The sequence below is a fragment of the Bos mutus genome, chromosome 7 (genome assembly GCF_027580195.1).
Source record: "Bos mutus isolate GX-2022 chromosome 7, NWIPB_WYAK_1.1, whole genome shotgun sequence".
Taxonomy (NCBI): domain Eukaryota; kingdom Metazoa; phylum Chordata; class Mammalia; order Artiodactyla; family Bovidae; genus Bos; species Bos mutus.
Window position 1 is genome coordinate 80,671,668 of NC_091623.1, and position 12,819 is coordinate 80,684,486.

At 37.2% G+C, this 12,819-nt stretch overlaps 1 protein-coding gene across 1 annotated transcript; it reads right to left on the reverse strand.

Annotated features, from left to right (window-relative positions):
• Positions 1–10,134: 10,134 nt before the first annotated feature.
• LOC102266541 (olfactory receptor 2C3) lies at positions 10,135–11,089 on the reverse strand. The gene is given in 3 exon segments (XM_005891111.2): positions 10,135–10,898; positions 10,901–11,023; positions 11,026–11,089. Coding segments are annotated over 3 exon segments (951 nt in total).
• Between the last annotated feature and the right edge of the window lie 1,730 nt (positions 11,090–12,819).

The following is a 12,819-nucleotide window of genomic DNA, read 5'->3' on the forward strand; positions in this document are numbered from 1 at the left end:
GGCGGATTCTTTACCAGCTGAGCTGCCAGCCTGGAGAATTCCACAGATTGTGTAGTCCATGGGATCGCAAGGAGTCAGACATGACTGAGTGATTTCACTTTCAGTATAGAAATGATCGGTGGCTTACTCAAAGTTCAAGGGTTGTTCAGTGCAAGTACTGGAGCTATAGTCAAGCAACAAGATTCTTAGTACAAAAAAAAAAAAATTCCCAGTAAAGGAAGAGTTTTGCTCATTCAATGATTCACCAAAATATCACAATAAAAAATCATTCATGAAAATGTGACCCAGCCCCAAGTTCTGTGACATTATGACAAAGAAAGATAGCATGGTGAGAGTTACAGGAATGAGTTCAAATTTTGTGAGTCAATTATGTCATCACAAATTCTACCCCTGAATTTATTCAACCTGCTAATATGCCAAAGACACCAAAAAGAGCAAATCGACATGGTGCAGTGCTCTCAAACTTTAGAATGACCAGAAACTGTATGATTCCAGTTTATCTTAAATATCATCAATAACAAGTAAATCTGAGAATATCACTTACTGATGGTAAGCTAGCAGTATCCTCTCTCTCTATGCAGGGTGCAAATATTGTATAACAAGTAGTATTTTATTTCAATAATTAATAAGGTCCATTAATTCAATACATATGGCTTTAAAAAGTAGGAGAATCGGCAAGGTATTTTGATGTTCTAAAATTGCTGGAAATCTCCAAGTCAGTGATGGTAGGTGTGCTAGATTCGCTTCAAATGCGTATGTGAGGGCAGTCTTAAGTTTTAAAATTAGAATAGGTTTAAATTAGAGAGAAACATTTATTTTTTCCTAACAAAGGTGTAAGCAAAAGAAATGAAAATGATTCACAGAGTCTTCAGAATGAGAAATATATGACAGTCCCCAGAGATAAAGTGTGTCATAAAACTAATAAAATTACAAGACATTCATTTTATCCCCCGGAGCATTCAGGAAGGAGGCATACTGTGATTACATCAGGGGAGTGAAGTTGGAAGAGAAAAAGCTTTGGGGATTTTCTTCCCTATTGAATAATTATAATTCTACTAGAATGTCTATACACATAGAATTGTTCATATGTGTGCAGAAGTGTTAGTTTAGTTTGAATGCTATTTCAGTGTTATTTTAGGTTTTTATACTGCAAAACATTGATTGTCTACACATCTATGCAATGGTGTCTGTATATTGTGAATAAAAGCATGAAATATTTGTTCACTACAGTAACTTCAGTACTTGTGTTACAGATTTTTTTCAAAATTCAATTATTCTATTATTGGAGTATAATACAGTGATGAACTAATATTTTTCTTGATGGAACAAGATTATTTTTACTGTAGTAAAATACACGTAACATAAACTTGCTACTGTAACCATTAAAAAATGTACAGATCAGTGGAATTGTGCATTTACAAAATAGTACAACCGTCACCAGTATCTAGTTCCAGAACTTTCTTATTAACCCCACCAAACCCCTTTTTAGCAGTCACTTTCGATTTTTCTAGTATTTAGAGAAATCTACTTTCTGTCTTTATGAGTTTGCCTATCTTGGATATTCCATGTAAATGAAATCATACTGTATGTGGGCTTTTATGTTTGACTTCTTTCACTTAGGATGGTCTCAGGTTTTTCCATGTTGTAGTGTGTATCATTATTTTATTTACTTCTAAAGCTGAGTTATATTCTATTGTATGAGTTTGCCACATTATGTTTATCTAGTTATTTGTTGATGTCCATTGGAATCCACCTGCAATGCAGGAGATGCTGGTTTGATTCCTGGGTTGGGAAGATCCCATGGAGAAGGGACAGGCTACCCATTCCAGTATTCTTGGGCTTCCTTGGTAGCTCAGATGGTAAAGAATCTGCCTGCAATGTGGGAGACCAGGGTTTGATCCCTGGGTTGGGAAGATCCCCTGAAGGAGGGCATGACAACCCACTTCAGTATTCTTGCCTGGAGAATCCTCATGGACAGAGGAACCTGGTGGGCTATAGTCCATAGGGTGGCAAAGAGTCAGACAAGAATGAGCAACTAAGCACATTGGTTTATTTGTTGATGGACATTTGTGTTATTTCCACTTTTTGCTATTGTGAATAGAGCTGCTAATGACATTTCTCTACAAATATTGTTTGAACATCTGTTTTCAATTATTTTGGTGCACATCTAGGAGTGGAATTAATAGATCACATGGTAACTTTGTGATTAGAACTTATTTTGGGGACTTCCTTGGTGTGGTGGTGCAATGTATGAGAATCCGCCTGCAATGCAGGAGACCTGGGGTCAATCCCAGGGTCAGGAAGGTCCCCTAGAGAAGGTAATGGCAACCCACTTCAGTATTCTTACCTGGAGAATTCCATGGAAAGAGGAGCTTGGCAGGCTACAGTCCATGGAGTCTCATAGTCGACATGACTGAACAATTAACATTTTCACGCTTTCACACTATTATATTTACTATGCTGTTGTTTTTCAGTGGCTAAATCGTGTCTGACCGTTTGTGGCCCCATGGACCTTAGCTTTCCAAGCTCTTCTGTCCATGGGGTTTTCCAGGAGAGAATACTGGTGTGGGATGCCATTTCCTTCTTTAGGAAATCTTCCTGACCCAGGGATTGAACCTGGGCTTCCCGTGTCTCCTGCATTAGCAGGTGGATTCCTTACCACTGAGCCACCAAGGAAGCCATAGTTTTGTATTATAGTTTGAGATCAGGAATTATGAGATTCCAGTTTTGTTATTTTTCCTCGATTGCTTTGGTTATTTGGAATCTTTTAAAGTTTCATCCAAATATTGTGATTACATTTTTTTTTAAATGCCATTTTATTTTGATTGAGATTGCTACGAAACTACAGATGGCTTTGGGTAATATGGGCATTTTACCAAGATTAGTTCTTCTGATCCATGAACGTGGGCTCTTTCCATTTATTTGTGTTATTCCAAATTCTTCAAATTCTTCCAAATTCTATTCTTCAAATTCTTATAATTTTGAATATACATATATTTTATCTCCTTGGTTAAGTTTATTCCTGAGTATATTATTATTTTGATACTAATGTGAATTGATGGACATTTGTGTTATTGTGTGAATGGGAAACAACCAAGCAATGTATGCAGTGAAATATGTGGTCAACATAGTCTACTGCCTTACAATCCAATATGGGTCATTTTTACCAATAAATATTTTATCTTATTTTTGAGTGAAAATTACTCTTAATTTAACTCTGCAAAGAGCTATTATGAACCTCATTTTAAAGGTGAGGCAACTGAGGCTTTGAATGGGCAAATGACTTGCTCAAGGTCATGTGGCTACTAAATGGTGGAGAGATTTGCACTCATAAATATTTATTTCCTATCTCACATATTCCCTTAGTGACCTAATGTAGACTAATGGATTCGAATATTAACTAAATCCTAAAGACTCTTTGAATTGTATCCCTGGCCAGCACTCAGTTCCACACTTCAGACTCAAACAACTCATTGTCTATGTTGCATGTTGATTTAAAGGGTGTTATGAAATGACTCTTTCCCCACACCAGCATTCATATGTTGAGGCTGTTACTCCTATTGTGACTGTGTTTGGATATGAGGGATTTAAGGAATAATTAAGTTTATATGAGGGAGCTCATGTGTCACATCCTAATCCCATAGGATATGTGTCCTTATAAGAAGGTGGAAAATACCAGATCTGCATCTCTTTCTCCCTGTTTCTATTCCCCAGTGTGCAGAGAGGAAAGGCCATGTGACCACACAGTAAGAGCAAGGGAGTCTCCAAACCAGGAAGAGAGACCTTACCAGCAATTAACCTGATGACACCTTGGTGTAAGACTGATCTGTCTCACAGGTCCAATGTCTGACCTGTGAGAAAATATGTTATTGTTGTTTAAGCCATTCTACATGTAATATTAGTTCAAATTTAAATACAGATGGCTAATACACATTCTGAACTTAATGCTTCTGAAAATGAACCCTGTTTCCTACCAGACCTTCTTTAGCTTCAGGATACCCATCTCACTTGATGACAACTCTATTCTACTTGTTTCTCAGGTTGGAAACCTCAAAGTCAACTTTGACCATTCTCTTTTCTCTTTCTGATGGTTGTCAACCACCTACAGAAGAGATGCACCTATATAAACTTTGTATCCTTTGAGTAACTATATTGGTATCAGTTACAGCAGTACATCCAGTGTAAATAGTAGTAAAAGAAAATTAGAAAATTTTATGAAGAAATAAAAGAATTATGTGCATAAAAGAAACATAAACACTACTAAGTTTTTATATGTTTATCACTATGTTATTTTCCAGCCTCTCACTACTTATTGCTCCATAACAACCATATGTAGTTGGTGTTATTACACAGTTTTACAGATGAAGAGAATGAGGCTCAGAGGGGAGAGTTAATTGAATAAAGTCACATAGTCACTAAGTAAGGAACCAGGTCCTATGGCAAGTATGACCTGACCTCATACCAGATACCAAAACCCTGTGCTTCATGTCCTTTCCTTATTATCTACATAGAGGTCTTGGTCCTACAAAAATGTGAGTTCTTCTGACATTAATTTAAACTCTAGCTCACTACCAGAGTCCCAATAAGATACTGTAGCTCACTCCAGAGTCCCAATAAGATATTGTTTTTGAGTAGCAGGAATGGAACTTATTGTGACATTTAAGATAGTAAAGTAAGTATAGGAACAGCTATGAAATTTCTAAATTTGAAAAATAGAAAGAATAATGAAATATTCCTTGCTCTACTAGCTAAGAAAATATTCCATAAATCCACGGTTACTGAAAGGATGCTGTGAAAGTGAAAGTGTTAGTTGTGTCCAGCTCTTTGTGACCTCAGGAACTGTAGCCAGCCAGGCTCCTCTCTCCATGGGATTTCCCAGGCAAAAATACTGGAGTGGGTAGCCATTTCCTTCTCCAAGTGATCTTTCTGACCCAGGGTTTGAACATATTTCCTGCATTGCAGACAGATTCTTTACTGTTTGAGCCACCATGGACACATCATGCATAAATAAATATTAAAAGAACAGAATTGATATTCCCCAAATAAACTTATATACATAGGAGATTTAGTTTTTGGAAAATGTATAATTTCAGGATAATAGTAGAAATATAGCTAATTGAAATAAATTGTGGAGGGACCATTGAATAAACATTTGGAATATATTTAATATAATTCTTTCTTTGTCTTATTATGCACACACACACACACACACATTGTAGAAGGGATTGAAAAGATAAGAATAAAATAGAAATCTATTCAACACAAAATAAACACAATTTTGTGGTTTGGAGGACCATTTCTAAGCATATTTCAGACATCAGGGCATAAAATAATTTGCTCTGACTTATTAAGATAGTCTGAAAACATAAATGTCAACATTTGCCTGGGGTCTGAAAGACCCCTCAGCACCTGGATCTTAAGGATCTCTCAGAGATCAACCTAGATGTCCATCATCAGATGAATGGATAAGAAAGCTGTGGTACATATACACAATGGAGTATTACTCAGCCATTAAAAAGAATACATTTGAATCAGTTCTAATGAGGTGGATGAAATTGGAGCCTATTATACAGAGTGAAGTAAGCCAGAAAGAAAAACACCAATACAGTATACTAATGCATATATATGGAATTTAGAAAGATGGTAATGATAACACTGTATGTGAGACAACAAAAGAGACACAGATGTATAGAACAGTCTTTTTGACTCTGTGGGAGAGGGAGGTGGGGGATGATTTGGGAGATTGGCATTGAAACATGTATAATATCATATAAAAACGAATCGCCAGTCCAGGTTCGATGCAAAATACAGGATGCTTGGGGCTGGTGCACTGGGATGACCCAGAGGGATGGTATGGGGAAGGAGGTGGGAGGGGGTTCAGGATGGGGAACACGTGTACACCTGTGGTGGATTCATGTTGATGTATGGCAAAACCAATACAATATTGTAAAGTAATTAGCCTCTAATTAAAATAAATAAATTAAAAAAATTCCTATCACACTTTCCCTCACTCCCTTTCACCCACACCTGACAATTCTCCATCTGAAATTCTTTCTTCTCTAAAGCCTTTGCACTAGTTACTCTTTCTCCATGAAATTCCCTTCACACTCATGTTTTGTATCTCCCTCCCCCATTTAATTTTGAAGAGCTAAAATGGCAACTCAAGATCTCCTGTCACCTTCTCCACTCTCACCCTATTGAGTATTGGTCCTGTCTTGTCTTAACCTACATTCTCTATAGGCTTGCTTATTTGATAAACTTGTATATCTGTGAAAGGGTGACATCACTTCTTTGTTCTTGCATCTCCAGCACACAAAACAGGTTGCATATACAAAATAAGTTAAAATAATATTTCATTTTGTTGAATGAAATAAGGACTATAAGAAGTTATAGTTACATGGTTGATGAAATTTAATACACAAAATTTAAAGCTTTTGTACCACAAAGGAAACAAAAAAAAATCATATCAAAAGAATAAACATCCCACTGGAAAAATTATCACTTCTAATAATGAAGGGAAATAGATTCATGTATAAACTACTCCTTTAAAGCAATAAGAAAATGTAAAACAATAAGAACAACAATGAAAAAAGGGGGAAAACAATTTAGTGCAGAAAGCATATAGTATTCAAAACATTTCAAAAGGTGTTAAAACTCACTAGTGATCAGATAATTGACAAGCAAAGACTAAAATGATCCACAGAATCCAAAGTTAGTGAAATTGTGAGACTGTATGCCTTTCCACATGCTATTGGTAAAAGTATAAATTTATAGTTTCTTAACAATTACAAAATTTATATTTCCATAAAATATAAACATGTGAACATTATTTGCTTCAGAACTCTAAGATCCATCTTCTATAACTAGTAGTCAAGTTTGCAAGAATTTCAATACATATGGATTTATTTTAATTTTGTATGTTATAATGAAACTGAGGAAAATGCTCATAGTAATTAAAATTTCAGAATACATATTCAGTTCAGTCGCTGAGTCATGTCTGACTCTTTGTGACCCCATGAACTGCAGCATGCCAGGCCTCCCCGTCCATCACCAACTCCTGGAGTCCATCCAAACCCATGTCCATTGAGTTGGTGATGCCATCCAACCATCTCATCTTCTGTCATCCCCTTCTCCTCCTGTCTTCAATCTTTCCCAGCATCAGGGTCTTTTCCAGTGAGTCAATTCTTCCCATCAGGTGGCCAAAGTATTGGAGTTTCAGCTTCAACATCAGTCCTTCCAATGAACACCCAGGACTGATCTCCTTTAGGATAGACTGGTTGAATCTCCTTGCATTCCAAGGGACTCTCAAGAGTCTTCTGCAATACCACAGTTCAAAAGCATTGATTCTTCGGTGCTCAGCTGTCTTTATAGTTCCACTCTCACATCCATACATGACCACTGGAAAAACCATAGCCTTGACTGGACGGACCTTTGTTGACAAAGTGAGGTCTCTGCTTTTTAATATGCTGTCTAGGTTGGTCATAACTTTCCTTCCAAGGAGTAAGTGCCTTTTAATTTCATGGCTGCAGTCACCATCTGCAGTGATTTTGGAGCCCAGAAAACTTCCCTGTTCTTCACTGTCTCCCAGTTTTTGCTCAGATTCATTTCCATTGAGTCAGTGATGCTATCTAACCATCTCATCCTCTACCACCCTCTTCTCTTTTTACCTTCAATCTTTCCCAGCATCAGGGTCTTTTCCAATGAGTCAGCTCTTTGCATCAGGTGATCAAAGTATTGGAGCTTCAGTGGCAGCATCAGTCCTTCCAATGAATATTCAGGGTTGATTTTCTTTAGAATGAAGGGTTTTGATCTCTGTGTTGTCCAAGGAAATCTCAAGAATCTTCTCCAACACCAGTTCAAAAGCTTCAATTCTTTGGTGCTTAGCCTTCTTTATGGTCCTACTCTAACATCCATACACGACTACTGGAAAAACCATAGCTTAGACCTTTGTCTAAGCTCAGACCTTTGTCCACAAAGTGACGTCTTTGTTTTTTAATATGCTCTCTAGGTTTGTTGTAGCTTTACTTCAAGAAACAAACACATCATTGTAAGCCAACTATATCCCAATAAACAGAAATAAACTAAGGAATTAATAGTTGATAGTGTTGATAAGTTATCAACCTCAATACTCTATTTACTTTTACTTTATCCAAGATCCAAATCTCCCAATATCTGTTGGTATTATTCAAATGAGTAGTCTGAGAGTCAACTTGTGACATTTAGGGAGGTGTTGAATTTGAAAAGTGGGAGCAAATTTCTAGAGACAGGGTTTTGGCCAAAAAAAGTCCAGAAAAACCTTTCAAAATATTGCTGAAAGTAAATGAGTTTGTGGTACTCCTACTTAATACGTTTGAAAGAAAAACATGAATGCTATTTTTTTCTTTATGATCATTTTTTTCCCTCTGATCACAATTTTCCCATCTCAAAAATGTAAATATTATTAACTTTACAATATGATTTTGAGTTTTAAATCATCAAGTCCAGTGATTGCTCTTGAACTTAACTTACTTTTTTAGTGCAGCTTTGTGTGCTAGTTTTCATAACCTCCAGAAATCATCTTGGACATATGAATAGTACTGAGTGAATAAAAATATCTTTACATATCCTGTACACAGAATATGTAGACTTGTATTGGGAAACTGATCTTTCTATAGTTACAGATGCATCTGTGCAGCATGTTATTGATGAAATCTCTAAATTGCTGAAAATTCAACTCAAAATTCTACTTTTGAGGCATTTGCCTCTTTAGTTTCCTTCTCCTGAAAGTGCATGAATTATATTTTGATCACATCTTTTCTGACACCAAATGTGTGAGATTTTTTTCACAACAATAACCAATATTCCAACTCTCCAAACACCAACTGGGCATCCTGTAATTCAGTTTAACTCTGACAGTAACTACCTAAATCTAGTACCAGATCCTGCCAATTTAAGAACAAAGTCCTCTACAAGACCACCCCCAGTTTAGAAGGCAGTTGCAAGCTCCAGGTTGGCATCCATGTCTATGACCAACTATAAATCAAGAGTTGCCATAACCCCTTCTTTAGATTTAGTGATTTGCAAGAATGACTCACATAACTCAGGGAAACACTTTAGTGTACTGGTTTATTACAAATAATATAAAAGAAGAGATACACAGGATGAAGTTTGGAAAGGTCTTGAGCACAGGAACTTCTGTCTCGGCAGAGTTTAGGGCACTCTACCTTCTTGTCACATAGATGCAGCCACCAACCTGGAAGTCTCCAAACACTATTGTTTAAAGCTTTTGTGAGGTTCATTGCATAGGCGTGATTCATTAAGTTATTGGCCATTATGACTTAATTTCCAGTAACTCCTTCCCAGACACGGGGCTGGAACTGGAAATTACAAACTTCTAACCACATGGTCAGTTCTTCTGGTATCCAGGCATCCTCTGGAAGCTATCTAGGGACTCTTCTTTGAGTTAATTCATTGGCATAAACTTAGGTATGTTGAAATGTGCTTGTTATGAAAGATAACCTTTCGAAAAAATAAAAGATACCTTCTCATCCATATCACTCAGAAAATTTCAAGGGTCCTAGAAGCTCAGTGTCAGAAGTCAGGACAAAAAAAAAAGTATATATTTCTTATTACATCACAAGAGACTGTAGCCAAAATGGCAAATATATCCATGGATACAAAGAATAGACTTACATCTCAGCATAAAATCTTGATAACTTTATAATTATCTAACATTTGTGAGGTCAATAATATCTACCTCACTGAGTCATTACAAATATTAGGGGAGAAAAAGTAAAGGATTTCACACATATTAGACACCCTTAGTGACAGGCATTGCTTTAAAATATTAACAAAATCATATAACAATTAGCATATGTAGCTACATAAACAACTTACAATATCATAGGTAGCATGAATATAACATACACAAAGCTATATAAATAATTAGCAAAATATACTTATTAATAAAAAATAAAAACATAAAATAAGTTCTCTTTGCACTGGCCTGAAAAAAATATGTAAGTACATCCATTTCAGTTTGTTATTTACTTTGAACTTAAGAAATAGTGTATAGAAATGATATCCCAAATATCCTGACACTCCAAATCAGTTTTGATGTCTTTAAATCTGCTTCCTCCTCACAAGTGATAAGTTTTAAAATATATGTGTCCCTCCAAAACCACAGTTCTTTAATACAATGTGCCTAAGTGCCTTCTTCACAGTCTTGTTCCTTAGCGTGTAAATCAGGGGGTTCAGCATTGGGGTGACCACAGTGTAGGAGAGGGCCACAAGCTTACCTTCCTCATGAGAGTTTCTCTTGGCAGGCTGGAGATACATGAAAATGATGCTCCCGTAAAACAGAGCCACTACTGCCACATGGGACGAGCAGGTATTGAACGCCTTTCTCCACCCTTCTGCTGACCTGATCATCAACACAGCCCAGGCAATACGGCTGTATGAGACCAGAATGAGACCCAGAGGCAAGACAACAAAGATAAAGCTGGCCACGTACATCTCTACTTCATTGAAGCTGGTATCCACACAAGCCAGTTGCATAATGAGGGGCATCTCACAGAAAAAGTGGTCAATGCGATTGTTCCCACAGAGAGGCAGGAGCATGGTGAGCGTGGAACCTACCATGCTGGTGGTCAGACCCCCAAGCCACGAGGCAAAAGCCAGGCTGCAGCAAAGCTTTGGATGCATGATGACAGTGTAGTGGAGTGGCCTGCAGATGGCAGCATAGCGATCGTAGGACATGACTGCCAGGAGGACACATTCAGTTGCCCCCAACCAGTGGGAGATATAGAACTGGATCACACACCCTCCATAGCTTATGGTTTTCTGTGGTCCCCAGAGGTTGACCAGGAGTTGTGGGACGATGCTTGTGGTGAAGCTAATGTCCAGGAAGGAAAGGTTGACAAGAAAAAGTACATAGGAGTGTGGAGATGCACATCCATGCAGGAGACCACAATGATGATGCCATTACCCAAGACAGACACCACATAAATCCCCAAGACAAAGATAAAAAGGATGGGTTCTAAGAGGGTCGTTCAGAGAAGCCCAGCAGAATAAAAACTTCTGGAAAACTTACATTGGCTATTTCCATCATCACATACAGCTAAATGTAGGGCAAACAAGTCACCTGCAAATGAGTGAGGGGCACAGGGTGTGAGGTATAAAGGGACTATATCAGTGAGCAAACTTTAAATCTAGATGAATATTCATTGCTCCTAAATCATCCATTCAACTTCACTGTGGATGACGTTGCATCATCTTCTTGAAGGTCAGTTTGGAATGTGTGCTTTTAAATGACATGGAAATATGCATAGCCTGTGGAAACATATTTTTGGCAATAGGTTATTATTGAAATATTACTTACAGAAGCAACATCTGGAATTAACCTAGGTTTTTAGTGATGAGTTATCACTGGGTATGGCATTTCAAGTAATGAAGTACTGCACAGGCATTAAAATGAGCCTGTGCTAAAATTTGCTTAATCTTATATGGCAGCCTGGATGGGAGGGGAGCTTGGGGGAGTAATAGATACATTTATATATGTGGCTCCGTCCCTTTGCTGTCTACCTGAACATTGTTAATCATTCATAGTCCAGTATAAAGTAAAATTTTAAGAAGTTGAGCCTGTGCCACTGTGAGCCTTTGCCACTCAGTTAATAGCCACGTGGAATCCATCTTGACATTTCTCTTTTCTCAAATCCCACAATAATTGGCAATTTTTTGTTTTATTATTAAATTTATCCAGATTCTCATGACTTCTCACCACCTCTGTTGTTTCTACCCTGACCCTTGCTGTTATCATTTATCACCTGAACTGTTGATGTAACATCCTAACTTGTCTTCCTGCTTCCTTATTACTTCCCTTCAAGTTATTCTCAACACAGTAGTTGGAAGATTACATTAAAATGCAATATGGTCATATTGCTCCCCTGCTGAACACCCCCAGTTTCATGGAGCAAAGCCTGCAGTGGTTTTCCTCCAAGACAGCCACATGCTCACATTCCTCAACTCCTTCAGTTTGTTTCTCAGAAGTCATATTTTACTGAGGGCCTCCCTCACTGTGTTATTTAATATTGAAAATTATAGCTTCCTCTCAGCTCCATTCTCCCCCTTTCCTGCTTTATTTTTATTCATAATATTTATTACCATAGAACAAATATTCTATTCCAATTTATTGTTTATTACCTACCTCAATCCATTAGAGTAAAAATTTCATGGAGTTATGGCTTTCTGTTACTTTATTTTTGGGTCCCCAGTGCTAACCCAGTGTTTGGCACACAGAAGTCCCTTAATCAATTATCATTGAATGAGAAAACTGTGAAGCAGTTTTTAGAATGGCGTGTAATCATGGTAGAGGTAGAACTGAAGCAAAATGAAGGTTATAGTTGACAACCTCACAAAAGTATTTCTAAGAATGAACACTTAAGGCTGTCAAAGTCATGCCCCAGTGACCCAGACCATCTCTTCCTCTTATAAACGTTAAATACATAACACAGGACCTAGCAGGAACAGTGTGAAGTCAGAAGCTCTTAGAAGAAAACAATCAGTCTGCCTCAGGTGTATCTGAAGGGTTCTGGGACTGTTCTTAACAAAAACATGAATTTTGTCTTTTCAGTCTTTTAAAAGGAAAAGAATTTATTATAATTGGAGTCCATGCATTGTGGAGAATAGAGCATTTATAAACTCAACTATCAACTCTTTTAAAATCCCACAGCAGGGAACTTACCTATTTGTATAACTGAAAGTTGACCAAATGAATAAATTATAAAAAATATATGTAGAGTTTCCCCATGAATTTGTAGAAATAGGACTCAGAGAGCTTCA